Consider the following 27,270-nt stretch of genomic DNA (forward strand, 5'->3'; position numbering starts at 1 on the left):
GGTGCACAAGAAGCTGGGAGGGGGCACAGCCAGGACAGCTGACCCAAACTGGCCAAAGGGATATTCCATACCATGTGAAATCATGCTTAGTATATATACTGGGGGAAAGCTGGCCGGGGGAGCCACTGCTCGGGGACTGGCTGGGCATCGGTTGGTGAGTGGTGAGCAATTGCATTGTGCATCACTTGCTTTGTATATTCTTCTATTATTACTGTTATTACTATTTTATTTTATTTCAATTATTAAATGGTTATCTCAACCCACAAGTTTTCTCACTTTTACTCTTCTGATTCTCTCCTCCGTCCAACCGGGGTGGTGGGAGAGTGAGTGAATGGCTGTGTGGTGCTCAGTTGCTGGCTGAGGTTAAACCATGATACATTGTTAGCCATCCATGGGACATATCCTCTCTAATCCCTGGTATTTTCCAAAGCATGTCTGTCCAGCCCTACCCTTCTTGCCCTTGTACTACAGTAAGGATCCTTCTCCTGTTCTGGATCTGTTTCTTCCCTTTCTTCCCACATGTAGTTTTTTGCTTCCCTTCCCTGCCCAGCTTTCCTCCACAGCACATCCTTTCTTATATCCCAATCTATAATGCGATCCTTATTCCCACTCCTCAATCCCATTTCAAACTGTGGGTGTCTTCTCCTGTATGGTCTGTGTATGTACAGGACAGAGAGACAGTGTTGGTGTGTGTCTCAGTACCTGCCTGTCAGGTAGGTATCCCATGCGTTGGGATAAGACCGCTATCTTTAGCCAATCTCATTTGTTTGTCGGAGGAGGAGGTCAGCGTGACTTAATCTGGTCTGCAGAGTGAACGTTTGTAGGTCATACCTACCCCCGGCTGACCTCCAGTTTTGACTCTGTGCAGCTTTACGTGCTTGTGTGGAGATAGACCCTAGGCCTGGCTTCTTCTTGGGCTTTTTGGCTTTCTTGTCTGTGAGACTCGTGTGTTTCTCTCCCAGATTATAAACAACTACCTGGGCGGGACACAAGGAGGGGCTGTGGACAAGGCGTCCCCGAGCGGCATGCATTTCAGGGACAGCAAGAGAAAGGTCGACTACGTGTTAGCCTACCACTACCGAAAACGCCTTGCTCAGCACCCGGCTGGTGTGGGCTCACCGGAGCCGACGCACGGATCTGCCTCCTTGGCCCTGGTTTCGAACGGAGGGACTGGGAAGGGCTGTGCAGAGCTGCAGCGGCAGGATGGTGGCCAGTATGCCCCCCAGGAGCGGCCGAGGCCACCGGGGGTGGAGGTGATTGAGCTCGGCCCGCTGGACACCCTGGAGGAGGAGAAGCGGCTGCAGAGGGAGGAGTACGAACGCAACCTGGTGGAAGTGGGGCTGGAGATAGAGAAAGACCCTGAGGTAAGAGGGGGAGAGTTGCTCCTCATGCGCAACGCTGGGTGCCCTGATGGGTAATGGCCACTTTGGTGGCAGAGGTGGCTACATGCAGGACGTAACCATGGCCGGGCTGTGCTGGTGGGACAGCCTGGCAGTGACTAGGTGCCCAGAGCATGGCTGCTCGCTCTCCCTGCTGGCGAGGTGAGGCATGGAGGCCAGGGGCCCGGCTGTGGCCATGCGTTAGGGCCCGGCCTGGCCTGCCTTCATTCGTGCCCTGCATTAATATTAACTGAGAGGCAAATCACACCTGTGCTGACTCTTAAAAATAAGAATATATGCTGCTTTCCTTCTAACACAGCCCTGCTGACTCCCCCACTGTCGCTTCTGCAGCCGCAGCAAGTGTAGGATGTCCTGGAGGTACGTCTTATGGCCAGCTTGAGGAGCTAATCCTGAAGACAGCTTGTTACTGCTGAACAGTAGTTCAGTACTGAACATCCCTGGGTCAAATGCTGCCACCGTGGCAACACCCAATTAGGGAATCTGCAGAAATATGTTGTACAAGCTATTTTCATGCATGCCTAAAATACGGCATGAAGCCAAGAAGAAGATGGTGGGGGTGTTTCTGTATTGCTTGGTTCTTACTGCCTGGGAAATACGTGGTTGTTATTGTCGTTTAATGCATTATTGAGTAGCAATTTCAATCTTACTTCTGTAGAAAACTTATTTCTTTATCTAAATGTTCTTAAGGCTTGCAGTGAACACACTTTTCTTACAAAAAATTGTGTTTACATTTTAATATTGTTAAAATGAGAAAGGCTCTCAAGTAATTTGCTGGAATACAAAGTGCTGTTAAGACATTTCATATTTTCTCAGAATAACTTGGTGATTTTCAGTGTGACTCTCAGCTTTCTTCCCAGCCATATGTAAGCTTTGTGACATTTTCTTCATTCCACCTACAAAATGAAGAGCTCCTATGCTGCAATGGGAGAACCTCCCAGGCTTTAATGTATTTATTCTCACCACATGTGCGTGATATTAGGTTTATGGTTGGACTCGATGATCTTAAAGGTCTTTTCCAACCTAAATGATTCTATGATTCTATGTTGGAAAGTGCTATGGTTGTATCAGCTGGGAGCTGTGGTTAGGTTACTTGACTGCAGCCAGTCGGTCAATTGAGCACGAGTCTTCCAAATCCCATGTTGATGCACTGAGCACTGTGCTATCTCTTTGGACCTCTTTGAAAGCCACGGATATTTATATCCGTTGAAGGGAAGTCCCCGCTGGGTTCTAGTCTTAGGCATTCTATTGTTTTTGACACCAAATTTAAGAAACTTAGGGCTTCTTTTCAGAGGTGCTGAGAACTTACAGCTTGTATTGCTTTCAGTGCAACCAGTCAACACTTCAAAAATGTGGACCAAATTACAGACTGCATCTGAAAATTTGAGTCTAGCTGACTTGGCATAGTGTACGCACGTTAAATCACTGGCAGGAATAGAAAGAAACAGAAAGGCCTTTTTGACCCTTAACATTTTCCTTGCTCGGTTTGCTGAGTTGCAGGTGGCTATGGGTTGTATTTCACTGCACAGCCTGGCTGAGCCATCCTTGCACTGAACAGAAAAAAGTGATCTCAGATCCTGATTCTTTTATGCTAAGCATTGGGGTTAAGGTTTAATACTGCTAACACATGACTGTCTTACTGCTATGATGTTTATAACCAAATTGCATAAACCCCATGAGAACAGCTGTTTTTGGAGGCTTCTTTCAGTTCTGAATTTCATCAGAACCTGAAAAGTCTAGCAGGAGATTTGGATTTGATTATTTGACTCATTACTTACCCGAAGTCCAGCTGGATTCAAATTCTGGTTCAGACCCCTTCCAAGTGATGATGTGTGCTCTTAAATAATATAGAAAGTAATAAATGATGTCATAGAGAGCTGATCAAGAAAAATCTTTTTGTCAGGGTTTTACTTCTGAAGACGAAAAGGCTTTTTGTATATGAACTGGAAAGTTCTGAGGAAATTATTTGGTGACTGGTTCTTTTATGGGAAAAATGAATGGATTTTGAAAATTACAAAAAATGCAATCCCATCACTTCTCTATCTGTATATGTGTATGTACATAGTCACTCCTCCCCCCCACCCCCCCACGCACAAGCAGTCTAATCAAAAGGGGAAAGTGTTTTTCCCTCCAGAATCTCCTGAGAAACTGGAAGGGACTATGCATTATCTTTATTCTTCCCTGCCCAAGACATGTGGCTTTTACTTCCTTTTCTTTTTCTCACTTGGCTGTTTTTTTTCTCCTGTTAGTTAACTCCTGTTAAAACATGCTGAAGCTGCTGTCTTTGTTATCTTGCTGTGAATTTCATAGAACATGCTGATCAGGCACATGTGAAGGGTACAGCTGGCATTATATGTTGATTAAAATTGTGTGTTGAGCTGATATGAGAACAACTTCTGATTTTATTCCTAGGAAAAATATGTATCTACAGGTTCACTAAACTCAGAACAGTCTTAATCACAGAATGCTGTATTGTTGGTGTATAACACAGTGGACTTTCAACTAGTACATTTCTAGTGGTTTATGCTGAACATGCATGTTTGGGTTTTTTTTTTGTTTCAGTGCTAGTATAACAAGTGGATCTTCTTCATATAGTAGTATTGGAAGTTGAGACATATTCTCTAATACATATCTCACTCTTGCCATATGTTCTGAACCAGGTCCTAAGATGAGTCTGATCTCCTGCTCAGAGGGCTGGCTGCAAAGGTAACTCAAAACAGTCCTCTGTGCTACAGCTCCTGTACGAGGGATTCCACTTTTGGACCCTTGGGCTAGAGCAGGCCTTGGTTTCTCTAGCTTATGTCACCTGCATACGGTCTTGCAAAGAAAAATATTCATTTAAGAACAATAGGATATCCTGAACACAATCTCTTTCCTGAAACAGCATCAGTTTTTACTTGAAGCAGTAGCAATAGAAAGGAAGAGGGCAAAAGGGTATCTGCTATGTCTGTGGTCTTCAATGAACATCTCTGCGCTGTCCTTTCTAGGTGGCCTATAGTAGCTATACAGCTAAAAAAATTACCTTTGATAGGGCCTATGTAGTTCTGAACCAGGTCCTAACCTTTGACAACCTTCTTACCATGCTCCCTGGTAGTTCTGGTTCTTGTTAACCTCATTGCTTGAACAAAAATCCCCCAAACAAACAACAAAAAAGGGAACAAGACATTGTCCTTTTTTAACTGATATTGTGGAAGTCATGAAGGATATATTCTCTGAGTAATATATTTGGTTCAGCGTTTAATGACTTCTAAGGGCATCTGTCTTCTCATGGTTGGAAAGTTGCTTAGTCTATGATCTCAGTTAACCCAACTTTGTAAAGACTGTAAGCTTGATTAACCTAAATGAACTAAGCACAGCATCTTTTGCATTGGGCTACTCAGTCTGCTAACCTCACAGGATGTTTGAGTTCCTCTAGAAGCTGCTTTTGTAGGCTAAAACTATTTAGATGTCAGGAAATTCACCTCTAGGAACACAGGATAGCATTATGACTATTTAAAAATCTTTATTTCTACAACTATCTTTTTGAAGAAGTGGGATTTTCCATGATGTTAGTATGTTTGTTAACATATGATGTTAATATGGTTGTTATATGCTGAGTAACTAGGGACAAACACCTTTCTAACTTGTATTGCCAACTCATTGTGTAGAAGAATAGACACAAGAAAATAAATGAAAATATATAATTTGTATGTGGAGAGGGGAGTATTACTCCTTTTTGAATATGTGGAAAATAGGCAAGATTATGGTCTGTCTCCATATCCACCCAGTTATTATTTGTCAATTAATGAATTTTTGACTAGTTTTCAACTTTCTTATAACTTTCTATCATTTGTCATTGCTGTCCTCCAGAGAAACTTTGTTCTCTCTTAACATAACCTTGGGTTTTTTTGTTTTCCTGTTTTTAAACTGAGATATTATTTTGCATGTTGAAGACAAAGTGCACAATAAAGGCAATGGGCATGAAGTTGAATGTTACAACTTTTTCCTCTCTAATGTGACATTCAGTACCCATAATGATGGGTGGTCATAATGAGATTTGACAATCTTCTTACCATGCTCCCTGGTAAAGTCATACCTGATCCATAGCATGTATTATAACAAATACTGCCACCATCAACTTTCAATCTTGATGTTCTGTGTTTCAGAGACCACAAGTGGCAGATCAGGTTTAAGGAGCTCTTTGGCTGGTTATCTTCTCTTCAAATCAAAACATTTGGATGGTCCAGTGTAGCCTGTGCCCATGAAAACAACTGAGTTAGCATAATTTAGGGTTATGTGGAAGTGATACTTGGTGGAAAGAATAAGACAGAAGAGGAAACTCCCTATTCACTTCCGATGACAGCAGCATAGCAACACAGAACTACTGTTTTGCATAGTTTGCTATGAGTAAAAATAATGTTTGCATCTGTGACTGCTCCGTTTGACCAGTCTACAAAGTTAGATAAAATAAACCTGGTGTTGACTCTTGCATGTCTATGTAGAATTAACTACCTTGTATTTTACAATATTACATAGTGACTAATGTAGAACCCACTAATACGGATCCTGTAAACACTTACGCTAATCTGCATAGTGTTAAGCATTTGCAGGATTTGCTTCCTCTGCTTCAAAGTAACACAGTTAAAAGTACAGTAAAACTTTTTTTCCAAGATGTCCATGCCAGAACCCAGATTCTTTGGCATGTCTTTGTAAACTGTGAAGGAATGGCAGCAGGTCACATTTACCCTTGTAAAGCCATGACAGTTATCTCCAAATAAACCCTATTTAACACTAGTGGCACAAGTCAAATTTTGCGTTAGATTAGGTACACAAACAATTGCCTGAGATAGGGCCACCTTAAGAGTATCCTCAAATATTCCACCTGGATTCCCAGGAAGGGCAATAAATACCATTGACATTGCAGGCAGTTCTTGGGGTTGAATTTTTTTTCTTTTTTTTTTTTCCTGGGGAAACTGATTGTTATGTTTCACCTAATGTGGAACATCAGTAGTTCACTTAAATTTGAGTTGTACTGCTGCTTTAACGACTGCAAATGCAACATGTACTGTATTCAATCAGTATTATATATGGCAAAGCATAATAGGAATAGAATAAGAAGACACTGGAGATGCACCTTGGCATTCTGACAAAGTAGGATCATTTTCAAGCACATTGGAAATGAAATGTGCTTTGCTAAATAGCATTTAGGAGATGAAAATATCTTTTAACGGGAAGATGATGACAACTTTAAAACCAAGTATAAATTACCTTCCAAGAAGTTCATCTAACTTGAATTTTAGAGCTAGCGTAGTTTCAAGGATGTCTCATTAAACTCCATTGGCTACGTTACACTTTGAGGCAAGGAAGTCCTTAAGGTCCTCAATGTATCAGTTTACTCAGTACTGTTCATAACAATACTACTGATGGTGGTCGTTGTGACTGGATTTTTCTGCTTGATAGTCCAAGGCATGTTTTTGAATTTTTGTGTAAAAAACCAAAACAAAACAAACCACCCTAAAAAACAAAATGAACAAGCCAACGTCCCACCCCCCCCAAACCCAAACAACCCCCCCCCCCGAACCTGAACCAAAGAAAAGCGTACACTGCTGCAGCTAGATTTTATCTATGGGATTAAATTGCACTGTTTTGTCACACTAAGGTGCTCCCCATTTGCCAGTGGGAGAAGGCTTTTTTTATCTTCTGTCAGCTGTAAAGGACAAGAGTAGCCAAAATAACATCATTGTAAATTATTCAATGCAGAGGGGCTTTTTTATTCTCTGTCTCCTCCTATCCCTACCTCTAGCTGAGGACATTTCTGTTGAGCAGTGCCATCAATGTTCTTGCTATATGAGTTGTTTTCTTGGGTCTCCTATATTCCCTAACATCACATTTATGTCATATGTAGCTTATTTTAATGTTAATAATTTTCAGTGTGAAAAAGTGGAATTCCAATAGCCAAGAGTTTAATTTATTTGGATAGACCTTTTTTTCCTTGACAAAAATTTTTTTGGCATAAAAAATTTCAACTTCTAGTTAAAAGATTATGGATATTGCTTAATTTAGTAATAATTAAAAGCCTGAAAAAATGATGTCTTTTTCCAGAATCTGTCAATGTGATTTGCAGATAATTCCAAGAAAAGCATCTCATGCCCTTAGTACATGTGAGACATCTTGCAGGTACTCAGTGTGAATGTTATAGTTGTCTCTAAATGTTCATTCATCTAAAGTGCAGAGGAAAGCTTGATAATAGCTAACATTAATTTTAAAAGGATAGGGAAATTTAATATGAGTCCAAGACCTTTATCCATGTTAATGAACACCTCCTGAAGCCAATGAGAATGCATGCAGAGTAATGTAGTATTGGAAGCAGGTTGGGGTCTTTTGTGCTCTAGGTCTTTGGACTTTGTATTTCACTCTCTTAGTACAGCACTCGGAACAAGGCAATACTTCTTTGGGGGCCTCTTAGTGTACCCATTATATAAATATTTGATGTTTATCTTTCAACGACTCTAGTTACAGAAGCATTAATTAGCTAAAACATGTTCTGCTCCTGTATGTTACTTATATGGGGCTGAAATGTAATACACAGCTCTTATAAAATTAAAGTTGAACAGGCAAGGCAAGGTTTTCAGTGATAGTGAAGTGGACATGATGAAAATATTGGCAAGTTGATTAACTATTTAAGAGGAAATTATGTCTCCATTTTAGAGAAGATTTTGGAGTAGCCCCATGGGACTTAGGTGTGGTTCAATCAGTATTAAAATAACGTTCGATGATAACAGGTGGCTAGGTAGAATGGCTGTGCTGTCAAAGCTGAAAAGTCCGTACCATGAATCCTGTTTTTTAATGATTGTGTTGTGACTTGAATAGATGAATGGGCAGACAGACTCACTCTGTGTATTTTAATTAACATCCAGACACTTAATGCTCAGCTAATAGGTACCTTAGTCAAAATGGCTTCCAAGGGATTTAGAGAAAATTGAGATGTACATAAGGGGCCTGTATGTTATCAATAACATTTATAGAGCTCTTGGGCCAGCGATGATAAATCTCATCAATAATCTGCAGGTAGGGAAATGGAGGCATCAATATATTGAGTTTCAGATGGTGGTAGATTTGGGGTGTGCATTCTGGTGATATTTACAATGGGAGCTGGGCAAGAAGCATCCTATTTTTATATATACTATTTTTACACAATGCTGTTTCTATCAGACTTGCCTGGTAGAAATGGCAAATAGCCTCTCGAATTTGTGTCCCCATTTCACTGTGTCCTGTGTTGAGTTCTGTCACCTGCTGGAGGAGCTATTTCCATTTCTGCAAACAGCTGGATAGATGAGAAGCCCACAGAAATGGCTTATACATCTCTGCTAGGGCATAGCAGGGAGAGAACTGGACACTTGTAGCATAGGGGATGAAAAGTAACGAAATCAGCTGCATGGCTTGTTCACAGGCGAATCCATGAAAACATTTTTTAATTATAAGTGGTCTTGTTTGCAGCAGAAATTTTAATCTGCAAATTAAATCCATGGAGACAATTTGAAGAGCAATACAGGAAGCCCTGAGGGATGCTGCACTGCACTGATGACGCTGCAGCCGCTAGAGTGCCTGCAGAGGAGACTTGGAGGCTGAAGTAGTGATAATTTCTGTAAGCTGTTTAGGCCAATGCAGCTTGAATAGTAGTTTCATGAAAATAAAGTAGTAAAATATGAGATAGTTTAGGGATTTTGGTCCTGGGGTTTGTTGCTTTTCTGACCTTCTAAAGGACAGAAAACATGCTGCTGTTGATTGGGGTGAGGAAGCAGCTTCTACAGGTGCTTGGTGAGGACTGCCCCAACTGCAGTACCTGCTGCCTGATGCATCTCAACCTATTCTTTGGCAGAAGAAGAAATCCTGAATTTCAGAGATTCTGTTGTAGGGGAAATGGGACTTTCTTTGCTTTCCTGTCCCCAGGCAATTGCCTACTTTGTCTATAGCAGCAAACAGCTCTACACGTATCTCTCATACCAAGGGAGTGATCACTTCTGCATTCCTGCTGATTGAGTAGCTGCTGTATGATTTGTTATTTTGGGGAGGAATTGCTTCTTAGTCACGATTTCACAGCTCAGGCAAAGGAAAGCAGGGAGGTCTGTCTGAAACTCCTTTCCATAAGTGAGAGACACTGAGAATTCTACCTGGGAGTGGATGCAACACCGTAGATAAGTGTTCCCTGGTTTTGATATGTTGCTTTTATAAACATAAACATTCATTTATATACTGTTTTATGTTATAAAAGACACGAGCTAAGATGGTGCCTCACTGTTCTTCCCTTGTGCTTTTTGGCCTGTATGAAAGCAGATTAAAAAGCAGTTTCTGTCTGAAAACTCTGTGTCTGACATACAGAAACTGAGAGACAAGGACAACAATGAGAAACAAATTCATTTTGCTTATGTTGATTGAAAAAATAGGGAATAGGATTTGTTCTTGAGTCACTTCTTTCTCTATGGAAGAAGAGAGTGGGACACATCTTCCAGTGAGCAGAGATGGCATTCTTCTCCAGAGCCAGGGAGAGCAAACCAGAGGTGACATGCGTTCTCACCACAGGGCAAAAGAACAGTTTCAAGTGAAGCAGTAAGCAGTTTCTTAGAAAGAGATCTTCCACCTCTGCTACTTCTGTTTTGGCCTCTGATGCAACTGGCTATGGAAAAGCCTTGACTGTCCAGAGCTTCTAGATTGTCATAATAAGCATCAGTCCAGTGTTACTTTTTTCTCAGCTCACAAATCAGAGCAAAATCCAGTCCATTTTTATGAAAGTGACAATGAATACTCTTGAATGGCTTAGCTGGGGGTGAGGATAGAGAAGGAGTTAGAAATCAAAACTGGAATGTCAGAGAGAGAGAGAGAGAAGAAAAATGAAAAAGCCCTGCAAGAACATGAAAAGGAAAGAAAAATCCTCTCAACCAACCAATCACCGGTACAGTGGCACCTGTGCCAAGGGAATGCCATAAAGTGGCATTCAGCAGCTTCTGCCATCTCAGATTCAGGAATGGATTCCAGCAGAGAAAAGGCTGGGGGGGGTATCTGACTATGGAAATTAGTCTTTGAAGAAGGATAAAACTGTCTTATGGGGAAAAAACCAACTGTTCATATATGTGTGGAGTGAGGGGGTGGAATTTGCTATCCTTTGGCAGATCCAGGGAAAGGTAACGTAAATAATGACTCAGGCTTGTGGGATTCTTTTTATTTGTTTTGGACTCTTTCAAGTCTTCTTGCTTTACTGATGATTCCAATGGTTGTCTGTGTCATTCTGCCCAAATTTAAGTTCTTAAAAGGTCTGTTGCTCGTGGCATTATGACTAGACAGACAAACATATTTCTCCAGGAGAAGAGCCACTATAGGGAAGGAATTATTCCCTTCCAAATGCACAACTAGACCTTTTTGTGGTGTGTACATTTTCAAATGTTATATTATATATGAAAGGGAGGCATTTTAGAATGAAAACTGGGTTCATGTTCAAGCTGTTAAGTATAGATAGTGAAAGTGTCTTTTAAAGAGAAAAAAAAAAGTAATTTTCCCTTAGAAATCAGACTGTCCTCTTCAACACAAACTGTTTCTTAAATCCTTTCTAGACCTAAGTTCTAGGTAGGTGCTGAGCTCCATCAACTCAGTAGTAGTTTGTGTGGATGAGCACAGATTTAGTGGTGGGAAGCTGTCATAGAGGGAAAGATTAGTTAACTGTCCCACTTCTACTGCAAGACAAAAAGAATCTGAAGAGATACATATATATATAGATAGATATATATAGATATATATATATAAGTGGAGGGAGAAGTGAAGAGCGTGGTTCACTGCTCTATGTGGTGGGTCTGTGTGGGAGTTGACAATGAGTCCAGTTTTTGTTTAAATTTGGACTGTGCTGATGGTGACTAGGGTCATCTATAGCTTCTGTAGCTTGGGGATGCTCTGTTATTTTCCAGCTGTCAAAGGATCTGTTTTGGCCACTGGAAACATCAGAAATACAACTCTTCTGCAGTCAAACTCTTCTCCAGTTTTCCTGTCTATTTCAAGTATGGCACAAAATTACTGTGCAAATTCCATGCTACCTGAGAACTCCACCTATTTGTATCACCAGAGGTAGCACTATGGAACCAAATTCTATCTCACTTCTTAACTTTTTCAGTGAAAAGGAGTGAGGGCTGGTCTGCATGATCTGATTTTAATGAATGGATTTGCAGAGTGATAACGTCATTCAAGGGGAAACAGGAGAAATCTGAAACCATGCAAAGTTTTTGAAGGCCTGATGTGTTTTACTTAATGTAAGGATGAATATGTTTGATGATACCTAAATCGCAGCTTCTGAATGTTGTTCCTAATTTCAGAAATGTTGAGCATCTAGTTGCTCTTAGCAGTGGGAACTGTTGGATATATAGTACTTGGGAACACTGCAGCACTTCATGTTTTTAAAAATAGTTTCAAGAGGCTGCCTTTTTAATCTGGTAGGAGTTGCATTTATGTTTTCTATTTTTAAGAACAAATAGAAAAAAATCAATATACTGTCATAATTCATAGCCACCATGATGGTATCTGCATTGTTACAGTGTTATGATGCGTTCCGGCAACTGCTTCTCTCTCCCTTCCACAATGACCCGGTAGGTCTATGTAGGTGAAGGTAGGGCCCATGCGGTTCTGCAAGAACCAAGGTCACTTCCTTCTCTCCAGTGAGGTCTGGGCTCCAAGGCTGCATACTGTAGCAGACTGTCCCTCAAAGGGGCTTAGCATGATAAGCATTTAACATATCACAGGTTGGGACTTCTGGAGGAGAAAAGACCTTCAGCTACAGCTTAGTCAAAGTGAGATTGATTCTGTGTATTAACCATGGTTCTGCCAATGCCTACATCCTGAAAAAAAGGAAAGTGTGATACATAAGCCATACAGGAGGTTGTAATCAGATTGCTTTCAGCTAGAAGTTGCTTTGCCATTCATTGTAAGGTCTTTTAAATTGTAGGACAAGGCAAATAATTCCAAACTGTGTCACATATTTGTTTCTGTTGTTTCAGATCAGCAGTTACTTTTGCCTGAATAGAGCAACTAGGAGAAAAATTTTAGCAGAGTGGCATCAGGCTGCACAATTCCCATTAACGTTAGATGACTAAATCCCTATGCACAGCATGGAAAATTTACCCTTCGGGGTGAATTCTCTTCTTGATACATATGGCTGATAACTGTGTGCACACTAGTAAGTCTTCCTTATGTATACAGGTATGCGCTCATGGTGATTGGCCAAAGAAATATTTATGTAAGAGCTAGATTGTGATTTCTGTACAGTTATTCCAGGTTAGCATTAATGTAACAAGGATTTAATGACCAGAAACAAAACAGTTGGACAAAATATTTTTAACAGGTGTATGGACTTTTGTTTGTTGTTTTTGTGGGACATCTTTTCTTTTTTTCTTTTAATAGAAATGGTGGGTATGTTTGCTTTAGCTCCATGCTCAAGCTCTATCATCTAGGAATTAATTCATCAGTCACTGCTGGCTTCTCTCTTCAATTCCTTGATCTCTGCAATCATTTTAGAGCATTATTGAATTCATTAGAAGGATTGAGACCTATACTTTCAAGGAAATTCTTCAGGTGGAGTTAGGTGGATGACCTTGGAATTTCAGAAGTGGTGTAGTGGTAAAGCAAATGAACAAAGTGTATTTGAGAGAGAACGAGCTACTGGTAGTTAGGGGAAAAAATGAAGCTATGTAGACTGATACTCCTTCTTATCTTTGGAAACAGCAATCTTTCTAGGGGGAACACAAAGACACCACTTAGAAGCATTCTCTTGAAAATGTGGAGGTGGCCATTACTTTCTGAAGGCTAGTGTCAACATTGAGTACACTGGAAGAATACCAACATCTTTCTCTTCCAGAGAAAGATTGTTTCTTAAACATTTACACATGTTCAACTGCCACTGAACCCTGTTAGGTAATCAAGACAAAGTAGCATCCTGAAGATCGTGTACCTATGGAAGGTCATTGGAAGGCCACTGCAGCCTTTCATTGTCCACACTCTGGATAGCGGGACCTAGGAAATTTCATATGATATTCTTTGTTAGTAGGCGTACTTTCAGGCTTTTGCAGGACAGGTCAATATGCTGCGGTGCTCTGTACCTCTGGCAAACCTGCTTGCTTGTCACAGGTCTCTGAGAGTTCACTGGATAATGTTTACTCTCTACCTCCAGTGGAACCGCTCAGCTTTCAGAGGTCAATGCACAGTAACTGCTTCACCTCACCAGTGCTTGACCTGGTCACCTATCTCTGGCCTCTGTGTATTCACCACTGTACCTTCACACCACTCTTCAGCAGGACCACTCTCCTATCCACCACAGGCCACTGCCCTGTCCAAGATTCTCCATTTCTGTCCATGATGTTATTTCATCTTCATATCCTATGCCCGTAGCAATCCTGCCACTCCACAGTATGACTGCATATCTTTCTTTGGTCTATGTGAAGTCTGTCTTTCATCCTTCCCTGCTGTCCATCAGTTATGATCAGTCACAGGCCTGCATAAATTCATAATGTCCAAGACATCTGCTTGTCTGTGAAAGTCTGGGGACTGCTACTTACACGAGGACTTCATACGTCACGACTGCTTGTCTCTCAAAGACTTCTATGCAAAGTTTTGTTTCTCTCTTATTCTCTCCTGTTTTAATGTGACACCGTCCTTAAGAAACGGCTCACCCAAAGCTGGCAAAGCTTGGCTTCGGTTAGGCACCAAAGTTTGCTCATTAGAGGACTTGCGTTACTTTTAAACTTATCTGTTGCAGGAGGCATTTGAGAGCACCATGGTAACGGCATAAGTCACAGCTTGCACCACAAGGGATCCCAGTTTGTTTTTCACCTGTGAGCCACAGTTCACAAGTGACTCTCCTGCAAATTATTTGTTGGTCTAGGGGCATTGTGTCACATCTGGCCACCAACTGGCAAGTCTCTTCACAGAAAAATCAGCACGAAGAACGTTTTTAAATGCTCCAAGATCCAGCTGTAAATTGTTGTTAATTTCCAGATCTTCATAACGCTCTACTAGCATTATCAGACTCACTCCCTGGCAGGACAAAACCCACATATTAGAAGACCTGCTGCATTATGTTATTAAAGACAGCTCATCTTAGTATTAAAAAGGAGGTGTAGTTCATAATATAGTGATTGGTAACCCTCCTAATATCAGTATAGCTATTCTGTAGTAATGATGTGCTGTGCTCCTTGTAATTAATTCTCAACTTCCATTATTTCATAAAAGATGTAAATGTAATTATAATGTAAAACCAATTTTGTTAATGTTGTAGAATTTTAAGTACCACAAAAGACTAACAGGTAGCTCTAAAATTTATTCCTTGACTTCTATGTGTCAGTGGTAATTACCAAAGAAAATAATTGGCATATAATTGTGGAGTACTCCAGTGTAATTAAAATCACAATAAGAAGCGCAGCCAAGGAACTATACGTCAAAAGCTGTAAGTCAAATCCAGGAAGTGAGGCAGTGGACATCTTCCTGATACCTGGACCCTTGAAAACAGATAGGAAGGTGGAAGAAATGCAAGAGTGAGAAGGCCATTTCCTTGGTACAAATCTAAGTGCTCTTTCAAATAGAAACAGGACAGAGTAAATTCATATTGCCTAGTACTCTCCATATCTGAGGGGAGTGTGCGTATTAGCATATGTGCTCATATAAATGGGTAGGTACCTTTGAAGAACAAAGCTCCTCCTGGCTCTCAGCTGCCATCACCTCATATGGAGGAATGGCAGGGGCTTGAGGAGTTGCTGTTACCTCCTGCATGTGAACCACTCCTGCAGCTTCCCTCCTCTTGGTTCCCTAAAGTAGCAGTACTTGTCTTCTGGCACTCGCTCCTACCAAGTGAATGGCTTGTGGGGACATGAAAACTGACTGCTAGGCTGAAAATCTGGCAAGATTCATACCTGTGTCTTTCTCCATGTCAATGCCAAAACTGCTGTCAAATGTCAGACTTTTAGAAGGAGTAGAACTTAAAGTAAATACTACTCCCATGTCATTAAATACATGAGGATAGAGACAGGAATAAAACATAACTAGCCAAAAGCTATCATGGGTCTGAAGGTATTGGTGGGGGCAGGACCTCCTGTCCCTGTCTTCCCTGTCTGAGCTCCTTATAGTTCTCGTTTCCAGTTTTCATGTCCTTTATTGTTGAAATGTATTCTTCAAAACAACAGGAAAGTGGAGGTGAGAATTAGGTGATGCTAACTTTTTTTACTGGCAAACAGGTTTTCAAACATATAAATACATTCATGTGAAGGGGAATGAGAATGAAAAATGGGAAGTTGTCTCTTAGCAGCATGTCTGTATTAATCTTTACGGTTAATTCTCACAACAGAAAGCCCTCTGTGCAGTGCTTCCCACAGCTTCTGTTCTTCACACGATATTTTTTTTTACCTGCACACACCCTCTGTACTTCTTCAGCTTTTCTTCCTCTCAATGAATTTGTGTCTTTATTCTGCCACTTGCCTGTAACTGTAGAAGTTGTATTTATTATAGACTGCTTTTTATAAATTATAAAAATTCAGTTGTTAGTCATAAAATTAATACCAACTAAAGTATTTATAATTTTATAGTTATTAAATGCTGCTTACCAATCTCCCATTCAGTTGATGGCAAAAGGTGCACTACTTCTGTAAATTTAACATTACTTTTCTCTAAAAAGCTGGGTTTGGCAAATATATTATTAGACATTGATGTATGCCTGTTAACTACAGGCAGGCAAAGTGTACTGGAGTGAGATTTTAATGGAAAATGCATTTATGATTGATCAAAGGTATTTGGGGATTCATACCAATTCAATGATTAATTTGAGGGACAAAACCCCAAAGTTTCAGAAAAACACACAGTTTGCTTTATCCTTTTTTACAGACATTTCTGGTCTGTTTCAACATGCTGTTTCAGGAGGAGATTTGCCTAAATGTTATTCAAAACCACATATTTAAAAAATCAAAAGACAAAAGCAAAAAAAAAAAAGGACATTAAATTTGAGTCAAACAAAAGTTTTTCTTACTGCTATCATTTTCATTTTTGCAAGCATCCTGAAGGCACAGGGCAGGCTTATCTGAGTTAGGGATTCTGTGAATCTGTCCTCTTCTTTCCTGCCCTGAGCAATGAGTCTTGCACATTCCTCAGTCTTGCAGTGCTGCCAGCTGTTGATCACCCAAGGTGTGGATCCAGTCGAAAATTAATCGGTCTTTAAAACTAGGATTTAGTTTTCAGGGAACTGATCTGGCTAACAAAACTCAGTATCCAGTTATATAAATGTGACTACTGGCTCAAGGGAGTGGAGGGGTGGGTGTGTAGTCACATGGCTAGGGGCAGGGAGGAATGTGGGACCACAACCTCCATAACTTACACCAGCCTGGATTAATGTGAAATGGCAACCTACCAGCTGCCTGCGTGAGCTGTGAGCCTGCAAGGTGAGGTGCTCGGATGGATCAGAGAGAGGGGGTCAGTGATATTTCAGGCACTTAAATTCCCTGGGAGGCTGCCTTAGAGAATAACAAAACATGATGCGGGGATGCTCCTGCTCAGGACTCACTCTCAGTGCTACTCTCCGTATTCACATACGGCTCTGTGGGAAGCCTAAATGCTGCTTTTTCCCTTGGTTGGGGCAAGGGGAGAAGGTTTGAACGCCAAGGCGGTTTCCCTGGAGGGTCAAAGTTCAAGCAGGGGTTTCCAATTTGGGTATATATAAAAAACTGTGTCTATGTATACTGTGCATGTGTGTGTATATATATCTATACTAGTGTGTGGACTTAAGGGGAATTAAGGCACTTTTTAGACTTTCAGAGTTATATAAACCTGTGTATGTGTGTTTGAACTTCTAGTCAAAAGGAAGCATTGCAATTAGTTGTATTTTTTTTTTGTAAACCATCTCTATAAAGATTTGAAAATTGCTAACACGTTGCAAATATTTAGCTAACAGTCTTTGTTGAAACAAAATTTAAGAAAGCTCTAAAATCATAATATCCTACCAGTATTAAGAGGTCATTTTGTGTATGTGTGGATGCTCCAGCTGAAGCCTGTTTCAGCCAAAATATCTGTTACATTATCTGTGATTGATGTGTGAATTTTTTGGCAAAAGCCCCACTCGATATTTGTAATAGTGAATGATAAAGTTATATTTTTAATGTTTTAACATCATGTGCAAAAGTTATATACTAGATCTATGTGGTTACTGCTATTTCTACTACTGTTGGGGCATACGACATACGACAATCCAGTGTGTTCTGAATAAACACAGAAGAGAAAGATGGATCCTGTATTACCAAGATTATAATGTGAGTGTGAGGAAATAGAACAGAGTAGCCAAGATAAATTGCAGTGTGAGTACAGAGAATCAGTAATATGTGCTATCCTCTAAAACTCGTGTAAATGAGATCTCGATCTGACCAAAGAACTTTATGGTTAAAGATATTATAATGCATTTAAATTATATTTAAGAAAGCTCTAAAATCATAATATCCTACCAGTATTAAGAGGTCATTTTGTGTATGTGTGGATGCTCCAGCTGAAGCCTGTTTCAGCCAAAATATCTGTTACATTATCTGTGATTGATGTGTGAATTTTTTGGCAAAAGCCCCACTCGATATTTGTAATAGTGAATGATAAAGTTATATTTTTAATGTTTTAACATCATGTGCAAAAGTTATATAACCAAATCTAGATCTATGTGGTTACTGCTATTTCTACTACTGTTGGGGCATACGACAGATGAGAATCCAGTGTGTTCTGAATAAACACAGAAGAGAAAGATGGATCCTGTATTACCAAGATTATAATGTGAGTGTGAGGAAATAGAACAGAGTAGCCAAGATAAATTGCAGTGTGAGTACAGAGAATCAGTAATATGTGCTATCCTCTAAAACTCGTGTAAATGAGATCTCGATCTGACCAAAGAACTTTATGGTTAAAGATATTATAATGCATTTAAATTATCCTTGACCACAAATGCAATATTTGTGTAATATAAATGCCAGTAAGGATATGTAGTAATGAAAGGCAAAGACACAATTTTCCGTATTGTTTCTTTAGTAAACCAAAATACGCAGTTAATTTATTGCCATGCCTTAGTCTGCTCATTTCTTATGGTTTGCCAATTACTGCTTAATTTTTTTTTGCTTGTTTGTTTTTCTTGCTCCCAGTTTTGCAGAATAACTCTGAGTCTCTCATCTCAGAATACTCTCCCTACTGCATGCCAAGAACAAAAAGCATCTTGTGATCAGTATTAAACAGATAGATTCAGTGATGCCCCCTGCAAATGGACCAGAGTTTTGCTTGAGACAGCTATGTTTACTGAAGACTGCCAAAACAAGTAAAAAAAAAAGCAAAACAACCCCCCTCCCTTTTTTCTTTTGATCTCAATCCTGATATATCCTTTCTGATAAACTTAGAGCTAATGATACCACTTGACATGTGATCACCTCTGAACCGTTCATGTATGTTAACACTTACCCGGCGATGCCAGACATGTGAGGACAGTGAATGCTGTAGCAGTTTCTGTTATGGGACCATGACCTGAGGTTCTTTCTCAAGAAAGTAGTCACTGAAGTCCTTAGGAGCGCACCCTACGGAGCACTCAAAACTTACCATAATATGAGGTTTTGCTACAGGAATGACTTCCTGTATGTTCAGTTTGTGAATGCTCTTAAAGTACCCACTTAAGAGACAAGCTTAAGTGTGTGACTCTATCAGGGCTTTAAAAATGATGGCTAGATTCTGCAGGCCTTAATAACACTAGTATAAAGAGATTTTTTTTCACCATTGATTTCAGAAAGCTTTGACTTAGCACTCATGAGTAGCTATGATGATGTATAGAAGCAAATACATTGGAGAGTAAATGCATTACAGGACATGTCTAAGGATTGCAGTGCCTAACCTACAGGAAAGATTTGGCTTGAGCATCCTTAGCCTCTGAACAGACCTCACAGAACTCTCCTGAGAGTAGCTGGCTTTTGCTATGCAAGATTTGGGTATTCTGTTGCTGAACATATCTTCCCATTATTAAGTCACAGCCCAGCATAGTGTGTATGTGGCTTTGTTACACAGCCTTCCTTTTCTGAACTTTTAATGTTTATCAGAAAATAATAGTACTTGCTAATACTATTCAGTATGGCAGAAGTATAAGAAAAATATGGCAGAAACATGCCGAAGCAAAGGTACAAAAATGTTCCATGTGATGCAATATATATATATATATTTTAAAAAGGCTGTCTAGAGAGAGGTACTATGTGATTTTCTTTGAGTGTGCTGATGTAAAACAAGCAAAAAGATTTATGAAAATGACAAAATGAGGAGTACTTCTAATGAGGCATAAAATGGATTTTAAGATGTGGATGAAGGTACTTACCGCTATCAGTGTATATCACCTTCCATGTGATGCAATATATATATATATATTTTAAAAAGGCTGTCTAGAGAGAGGTACTATGTGATTTTCTTTGAGTGTGCTGATGTAAAACAAGCAAAAAGATTTATGAAAATGACAAAATGAGGAGTACTTCTAATGAGGCATAAAATGGATTTTAAGATGTGGATGAAGGTACTTACCGCTATCAGTGTATATCACCATATTTATTACAAAAATCTGGTAGTGATTTCCTGTAAATTTCAGTTTGTGTGACACCAGCAGGTTTGGAATAACAAATCTTACATTTCTGCTTTGCTAATTTATTTCCCTCAAGGCACAAAAAACTTTGGCATTGTATCAGGTTAATATTCATATTCTACATTCTATCTGCTAAGTATCTTTTTCATAGTTGAAAGTTAATGGCCCACCTGACCCTTACATCTCTAGAAGTGATTTGTTCAGCTTTCTACATAAATCTTCATATTTCAATGTCAACCCCAAAATAAAATCCTACTAAAATATGTTTTTGTTGAATGCTGTTGTGAAATGTATTGGAGAACCTACAACTTTGTAAAGTGTCAAGCTTTACCAAACATTGTTATAGTAACAACATTTGTTGACATTTGCTGTTTGTTCTTAGAATTGTACTAGAAATTGAAACTCACATTTCAGTTACAATCATTTGGCAACTGATTTTTTTTTTGTTGTTGTTACCTTACAGATGGCTGGTCAAATAAGCAATATAGCTGATGGCTAATCCCTCTTTAATTTTTGTGTTACAAAGGAGCAAATTGGCACTTGTAAATCCTGACTGGCTGCTTTTTTCTTTTTTTCTGCAAAGTGACTCCAAATTTATGGTGGTGGAGATGAGAGCTAAATCTGGCCAACATAGGTTATGGCATGTACAAAGCAGTACTGCTAGGATGGATGAAAGCGGTATGTGTTGTAGTAGGTGTTCTACTGAGACTAGCAGTATAGATGGGAGATACCTGATGTGGTGATAGAGTGTATTGAGGGCTGATTTTCAAAACTGTTGATGATTCAGCATGTTCTACGGAGATCACTAGAAAGTGTTGGCTAATTAACATTTCTGAAAATCTAATATTGTCCATTTACTGGCTTATTTCAGTAGTGATCGTCATGCCCCTGTGGGAAGATATTATTTCCAGCCTAGGTACCACATTAACTGAGAGAGCTGGGTCTCTTAGAGCTCCAGAAATAGTATAATACTGCAGTTTCCATCTATGAACGAGGTATTTCTTGGACACTGATTCCCAGCCTGTTTTGCCAAGCTTCTCATGTTAGGCCCAGCTGCAATGTTTCAAGCAATTATTTTTCTTTGCTTGATGATTTGCTCAGATTGCAGGGCTGCTGCTGCTGTTGCTGCCTTCTAATCATCTGCAGAGCCTGCAAGCATCCAGCAGAGCTTATCAGCTTGGCCTCCACACTTCATCTGAAGCATGCTTGTGCCTCACTGGCTGGCAACTGCTTCTCTAGGAAGTCCTTGGATACAAGGAACTAGTCCCAGAGTCAGTGTGGCTCTTTTATACCCCTGCTGATGCTGGGCGGTTGGAAATGCAGTCTGGTTCCTTGCATTATGTGTGTTTAGTAGAAGAAAAAGAGACGTTCCTACCTGAATTTGTCTCATTTGCTGAAGAAGTACAAGAAATGCTATTGTACTCTTTTGCAATTTGTCTTTGCTCTTCCCCACACCTGGCTGTACAACCTAAAACTAATAGCACCAGGGTTGTAAATACAACCTAATGATCATCAAAAACGTATCATCATTGCAACTAACTGCAGTCAAGTACTATAGTCTGGAGATGGGATGAACTCTCTTAGAGAACACAAGCTTTGAAGAAATTTAAATTGTAACATTGTCAACATAGGAAATGTTATTTTTTATACTCAGTGCTGTGATTTTTTAGTGCCAAAAGGTAGGGAAGGGAGATATACTGATAGTGACCTTTTCCAGCACCCACTTTCCCCATCTAAAGTTAAATCCCATGTTTTCTAATCCTGCCTAATAAAGAATAGCTCACTAGTCTTTGTAGCCTTCAAATCAGTTTTTGAGCATTGATGTATCTTGACTCACCCAGTCTGAGATCATTTGATTCAAAAGAGAAATGACTTTCCAAAGCAGGCATGGAGTATGCTGTACTTCAGTCTTGCTCCTGCTTATTCCTGTTGACAGCTATAGCGAACAGAACAATTTCCCTTGAACTATGCTAGAAGAGAAGTGCTCTTTTCTCAAGTAACCAGAGTATTGGGACACATAACAAAACAGCATCATTAACTTTCCTTTGGTTGATTGGTGAAGATGAAAGTATTCCTGGCCCTTAAGTCCCAACAATAAAATAAATTTAAATTCTTTTCCTCGTGTTAAGTTTTTTTCTGGATTTGTTCTTCCTTCAGTCAGTGCTTGCAGATTCCAAATTAACTTTGATCTTTTCCTCTTGCTAATAAACCTGCATGAGTCCAGACTCGAGTGTCTTCAATTTTCAGGTCATAACCTTTAATGATGCCCATCTAAACAGCTCTGTTAACTCTGTTAGCTGTGCCAAATTACATCATCTGACAGCCTAGCCTGATAATCTCATTAAAACATCAGAAGGAAAGCAATTGTATCATAATCTGTATTATTTCTTATAAACTAATCACCAGATTGTAGCATAACCTGAAGACAGAGGAACTGCTCAGTGGTGAGATTATGAACTAATGATAGCTGTTGAGTCCCCATTACTCTCTAGACTTGAGGTGTTGCAGAGTGCGACATGGTAGGGAACCCAGGCATGGTGTGAGCACCTACCAAGACACCTTCATCAGTCAGGTTCCGTTCCACCACCGAACAGAGAGCTGTTAACCGTCCCCTTTTTTAACTGGCATGGAGGTGACCCCTGTGATAATAGTGAGTCATAACAGCCTATATTCTGTCCAAGGGTGAGGCAGTTAGATTGCTTACTGTGTATTTTTTGGCTATGCAGTTAACTAAAGAAGAGATGATAGTAGGAAGTAGGAGGTCAGATACTGTGGAGAATGAAAGGCCTAAAGTCCCTCCTATTAGATTTGGCATAATTACCATAAAATGATCCTATCGTTTGAGACAGTCCATCAATGTAGTACTGTGTATCTAACAGTTGCAATGGTAAAATGTTTAGGAAAAAATAGGAACGGTACAAACTTTTATGACACTTTTAGGTTCTCCTGATGACAGCTACTTTCAGTTCAGGTGGTTTCCCCCACTTGATGTAGTTTGTCTATCTAGTAACCTTCCGTGGATCTCTCTTCCAAAGTCTGGTATAGTTTCTTCTTGAAACATCATACAGTTTTTGCACCCACAAAGTCTTTTGGCAAGACAGAGGTGCTACGCACTGCATTAATATCTGTGTCCTTTTGTTTATTCTGAGTCTGGCTCCCAATAGCTTAGTCTGGCTTTGTCTGAGGCCCTTTAGTTCTTGCCCTGAAAGAGACAGTAGGCAGTCCATCCACACCCCCTCTCCTTATCATGCATGATTTTATAGACTTCTACAATGTCTTCCTTAAGATTCCTTTTTTCCAGAATGAAGGGTCTCAGTCTACTCAGTGACTCCTATATAGCTGTCATAGCAAGGCTTTTATGGTGGTTGTTGCCTTCCTCTGAACCCATTTGTGGTCTAATTTATCTCTTTGGAGGTGAGGAGACAGGGACTGCACATTGATTTCAAGATATGGATACAGCATGGATTGCTATGTTTAAATAATATTTTTTTCTTAGTCTTTATTCCTTTCCTAATGGAACGTAATGTTTGCTTTACTTCTTGGCTCTTACAAAATGCTGAGCTGATATTTTCAAGGAACTTTCTGTTGCAACCCCAAGATGTCATTAGTCACTGGTATAGGTCAATTCAGAGCCCAGTATGTTATACGTGAAACTGGTTTTCACCCACGGATATTGCTTTATATTTATTTACATTGAAAGCCATGTGCTATTGTTCAGGCTCTTACTCTTAGAAAGCTTTTCTACAACTTTTCACAGTCTGCCCTTACCCTTGCTACCCTGAAAAACTTAATCAGCGCAGTTTGCCTTCTCACTGCTTATCTCTTTTTCCAGGCCACTTATGATGATGCTGTATAGTGCTGACTCTGCAAAACCCCTGCAGTGACTTTTTTCCCAGCAGTGCAGGATCTCCTCCTACCCAGTTTCCTGTTGTTTAACTGATTATTTATCCACCCCAGGACCTGTTGCCTTATACAAAATGTGTCACATGATGTTAGTGTGCGACTGCCAGTGCTTCTTCCCCTTCTTTCCCTGTTTACACTGAGGCTGTAACTGTCCAGGGAGGTTTTGAATTCCCCGCCAGCAAACAAGCCAACCAGAACACTCTGATTATCCTCATCTTAATCCTCTCCCAATCAAGCCTCTGCAAATACAGCCAACCTTCCTTTTACTGCTACTGATCTTTGGTGAGAGACCTCAAAGGGAGACACCGTCCTGGAAAGGCTTGTAGCATATGATTAGGAGAACATACTTATTAAACGAAATACATTTGTGCCATCTGTTAACACTTTTAAAGTAAAGAAAAATAAACCATCCAAAATATTTTTCTTAAGAATGAATTGAAATTTAAAATCTTTCAACACAAAATTGAATCATCCCTTTATATGCTTGTTTGTTAATATCCCAGATCAAGTATTGAGTGATGAAGCAATATTTTAAGGTACCATTCCTCTGGTTTTCAGTTTGGTATCCTAACCACTCCTTTTTTTTTTTCTCCCTCCAAATTTTTTTCTTGAGATTGAGTCTGTTAGAGTGGGGGTTCAGTCTCTATTTCATTAATCCCCCTACTGGTAACATGCCTGTTATCTGGTCTGAAGATTGACTTCCATGATCTTGCTGCTTCATCTGGAAAATTGTTTAGGGTATAAATCTCTGTGCAGATTAGTGTGTCTCATTCCCTCAAGAGGAATTACATTTTGCCCTTTTTAATGTTAACTCTTTGGCCTCAAGAAGTTTGTTGATTTTATTATTGATAATCAAGTTTGATATGATGTATTTTACAGAATATTGGCTTATTTGCTAGCTAATTTGGCACTGAATGTAGCCAGGCCAGCTGTTTACATGTTTTTCCATTGACACTGCCAAAATACAGGAGGTGGTAGAGTAGACACACTCCTCCCTTCCTCTTTGAGGAAGTCTGATCTGGGTGGGTTTTTTTCAATTTTGCATTTTATTATTATTTCTGGTATTCTTCAGTCTCAGAAGATGTACTGAAATTGTGATATGCTTTTGTAGCAAGAAATTTGTGTCATTGACATAGGAGAAATTTGCTGATAAAGTTATTCTAAACAAATAGGGAAAGTTTTGCTTTACATTTGAAAGTCACATTTTTCATGCTGTAGTGGCCATAGATAAATATTTGGAAAATAACCAGGAAGATGCACTAATTTTTAAATCCAAAATGTGCATTCAAAAATAATTAAAAAGGAATGACAATCCTGATATATTTGTTACTCACCTCCATATAGCTTCTGCATTGAGTACTGCAGTAATGCAGAGGTCTGTGCCTTTTCTGTATTTGGCAGACTTAACAATCTATTCTACATTTGTGCTTGAGTTTCTAACAGCTCATTTTCATTCTGTTGTGTGCCGTTAAATATTTCCATCTTCTTCAGGGGAAGCACGCTTGTGTTTTTAGGCTTCCTGTATCATCTTCCATTCAGAGACACTTTCTGTCTATAGATGAGTGGGAAGATTTTGGTTGGAAAGGTAGCAATGCTATGAAGAAACATTGCAAAAGATAGGCAAAGTCAACTGTTTAATTCCACAGTGCTTTATCTAAAGAATTAAGGTTATATAGTTTCTTTTAAAGTGTTTTGGCCAGATCTTTCATTCCAAGGTGTTCTGTTCTTTGCTTATACACACTAGTATATTCTTTAACTTTTTTTTTCAGAGGTGGGAGTAAGAGAGTAAAATAAACAGGACATTACCACCATCACTGTTGGTAGAAATGAAGAAAGATAAAGGCAAACTGTCAAAACGTGTAAAGTATTGCAGCTTTGCTTAAGGTCTGAAATTTGGACTTGAGCATGTCTGCTTCATATACAGTTGAGCAGCTAAAAATCAACCTAACTCTGTGAACAGGATGGAGTTTACCTTTGCCATCAGTGAACAAGCCTGTGCTTTGCATCTTTACACTTTTGCTATCTGTGAGTGGTTGTCTGTCAGGAGTGGGACAACTTCTTGGAGCTGTCAGGGATTGCTGCTAATTATTGGTAATACTGTTGCAAGAGAATCTGCGGTTATTAATGAAGATCTCATTATGCTAGGCACTACACAGCCATATAGTAAGGTAAATCTGTACCCCAGAGAAATAATAAAAGTAGAAAAGGGGAAGTTTGGAAAAAGGTAAAAGGACTACAGTTTTTGAAGGAAAACATGAAAATTATAAGATGTGTAGTACAGCTACGATCTGTAGCCATACATTCTTATTTGTTTACTGTATTATGTGAGCACTTCTCAATCTGGAACATATTTATCTTCACAAGTGTCTTTTGATAGAGGGAAGTTCCATTATCTTCATTTAATCAGTGACAGAAAGAATTAAATTACTTGCCTACAATTGTATAGATAACATGAGTAGGGAATTGCTCTGGACTGACATCTCTATGTCAAGACATTCTGGGTCTTGACGTCTCACCCGGACTAGTTCACTGCCCTTCCTTTTTATACTGTAACTGACATACACTTTGATATGCATGCTTTGCAATAAACTGATTTTGTATCTTGGATACAAAACATTAAGATCAGCAAAATGCCAATCCTTGTGCAGATAGAGATTCAATACATTTGGCACAAAACACAGACGCTTTCACAGTCACTGTCTGAATCTGGCAATGCTGTGTCATTCCATCATGTGTTACCTGTGCAGGGGGCCAACAGCTCAGTATTTGGCTCAGCTTTTGTAAAACGTATGTGACCGGAGTTCTGTGATAGTAACAAGAAATTGCATTTTATTTGCACTATCACATCACATTGTTATTTGCCTCAATTTCCAGGGCTCGTATCAGGAGAGTAGACATTAATTTTGAACAATTGCATTTGCAGACGTGACTGATCCATTTGGTGACGGAATAAATGGGAAGATGATTACTTTTACTGAGCTACTAGGACCTGTCTTTTTTTTCCCTCTCTACAAACTGTCTCATTGTTGCTTTCCTAGTGTGGCTGGTATTACCAATGTCAGCAAAAGATGTCTGATTATATTAACTGAAGCCATTAGAAACTTGCTGTCTGTACGTGTCTGGTATTTTTCTGTCTATTTAATAATCACAGAAGGATAAAATGTTTAAGGCCCAGACAGTTTGTCTTTTTAAGAAGGAAATTTACATGCTTCAGGTTTTATAATTTATGCCTTTCCATTTCCTATGTATATTTTTTTTAAATCATAAGAAAGATTAGCAGTTCCCTTGGACTCCCTTAGACAGTAGTTAATCACTTCTGTTCAGCTTCTTTCTACCTTTCAGTGTTTC

General features: G+C 39.5%; 1 protein-coding gene across 1 annotated transcript in view; it reads left to right on the top strand.

Moving 5' to 3' along the window:
* The window catches only part of ANO2 (anoctamin 2), a 217,381-nt gene that overhangs the window by 10,551 nt on the left and 179,560 nt on the right, over positions 1–27,270 (top strand). Inside the window, exon 3 of the mRNA XM_019474448.1 lies at positions 963–1,364. Within this exon, the coding sequence (XP_019329993.1) occupies positions 963–1,364 (402 nt within the window). The remainder of the gene's footprint in view (positions 1–962; positions 1,365–27,270) is intronic.

Source organism: Aptenodytes forsteri, unplaced genomic scaffold (assembly GCF_000699145.1).
Source record: "Aptenodytes forsteri isolate BGI_AS27 unplaced genomic scaffold, ASM69914v1 Scaffold73, whole genome shotgun sequence".
NCBI lineage: Eukaryota > Metazoa > Chordata > Aves > Sphenisciformes > Spheniscidae > Aptenodytes > Aptenodytes forsteri.